The sequence below is a fragment of the Perkinsus marinus genome (genome assembly GCF_000006405.1).
Source record: "Perkinsus marinus ATCC 50983 genomic scaffold scf_1104296951238, whole genome shotgun sequence".
NCBI lineage: Eukaryota > Perkinsozoa > Perkinsida > Perkinsidae > Perkinsus > Perkinsus marinus.
In genome coordinates, this window is record NW_003209345.1 from 159,359 (window position 1) to 160,275 (window position 917).

General features: G+C 52.0%; 1 protein-coding gene across 1 annotated transcript in view; it reads right to left on the reverse strand.

The window, feature by feature from the left end:
• Nucleotides 1-917, reverse strand: part of Pmar_PMAR016447 (retrovirus polyprotein, putative) — a gene marked incomplete at both ends in the record, with an annotated part of 6,145 nt that overhangs the window by 3,553 nt on the left and 1,675 nt on the right. The window contains 5 exons of the mRNA XM_002777654.1: nucleotides 96-160; nucleotides 230-293; nucleotides 342-467; nucleotides 514-649; nucleotides 699-787. Coding sequence (XP_002777700.1) covers nucleotides 96-160; nucleotides 230-293; nucleotides 342-467; nucleotides 514-649; nucleotides 699-787 — 480 coding nt within the window. The remainder of the gene's footprint in view (nucleotides 1-95; nucleotides 161-229; nucleotides 294-341; nucleotides 468-513; nucleotides 650-698; nucleotides 788-917) is intronic.

Below are 917 nucleotides of genomic sequence, written 5' to 3' on the forward strand. Positions count from 1 at the left end.
TTTCTCTGTAGTCCCCAGAAAATGAGGCAACATAATCGCATGTCTCCGAGCACAGAAACGAACCCTATGGAGATCCTTCCGAGACAGCAGCCCACAATGCAGAAGCACGAAGTCAATGGAGTCCAAGTTCCGCAAGATATCCACTGCGCCGAGGAAATACCTGCCGAAAGCCCTACGATGTGCGCAAGGAGTGGTATGATCGAAGAACCGCAAGCGATTCCCGACTCACGCTTGGTCCAACGTACACGCCCCTCTAGGGATACCAGTGTCCCGGATGCCCCTTTTCACACGACCTGACCAATATCATTCGCGGGACCATCGACGACGAGACCGTAGCTTACTGCAGAGCTTAAAGCGCCTCACAGGATCCTGGACGTAGCGTTGTAACAAGTGGAAGAGCTGAACGAAGCTACGATTCTGACCTTGCACTGTTGCCCAATATCGCAACGCGGGTGACCACAGGTATACTAGGGCAAGGAATACGTTTCAAAGGGGTAGTAGGCAGGCACATACACTCTGCATTGTTGGGTCTCTTGTCCGACTGCACCAGAGCGTTTAGTGTAGCTAATCCTTCCTCGGTAGCAAAATGATTCTCCAGCTTAGGACGGTTGTCTTTAGGACCAGACAGACGCCGGTCGGCTCTCCAAGGCTAAGGACATGTGATGGCGGCGATCCACACAGAGGGTGACCATCGCTACTTGAAGATCGTTATTGAGCATCCTCAATAGGTGGGTCCCTATCTCATGCGCGCACAGTCCCGGTATCATCCCTGTTGGCACCGGTGTATCTAGCATGGATGAGACAATGCTTAAGGAGAACACAGGCCACTACTAACCTGTGAGATGCAACACGTGTCTATCCGGAGGAGTCTTTACGACATTGGCGATGCTGAGAAGCTTATTGGATGCCTTAATCTC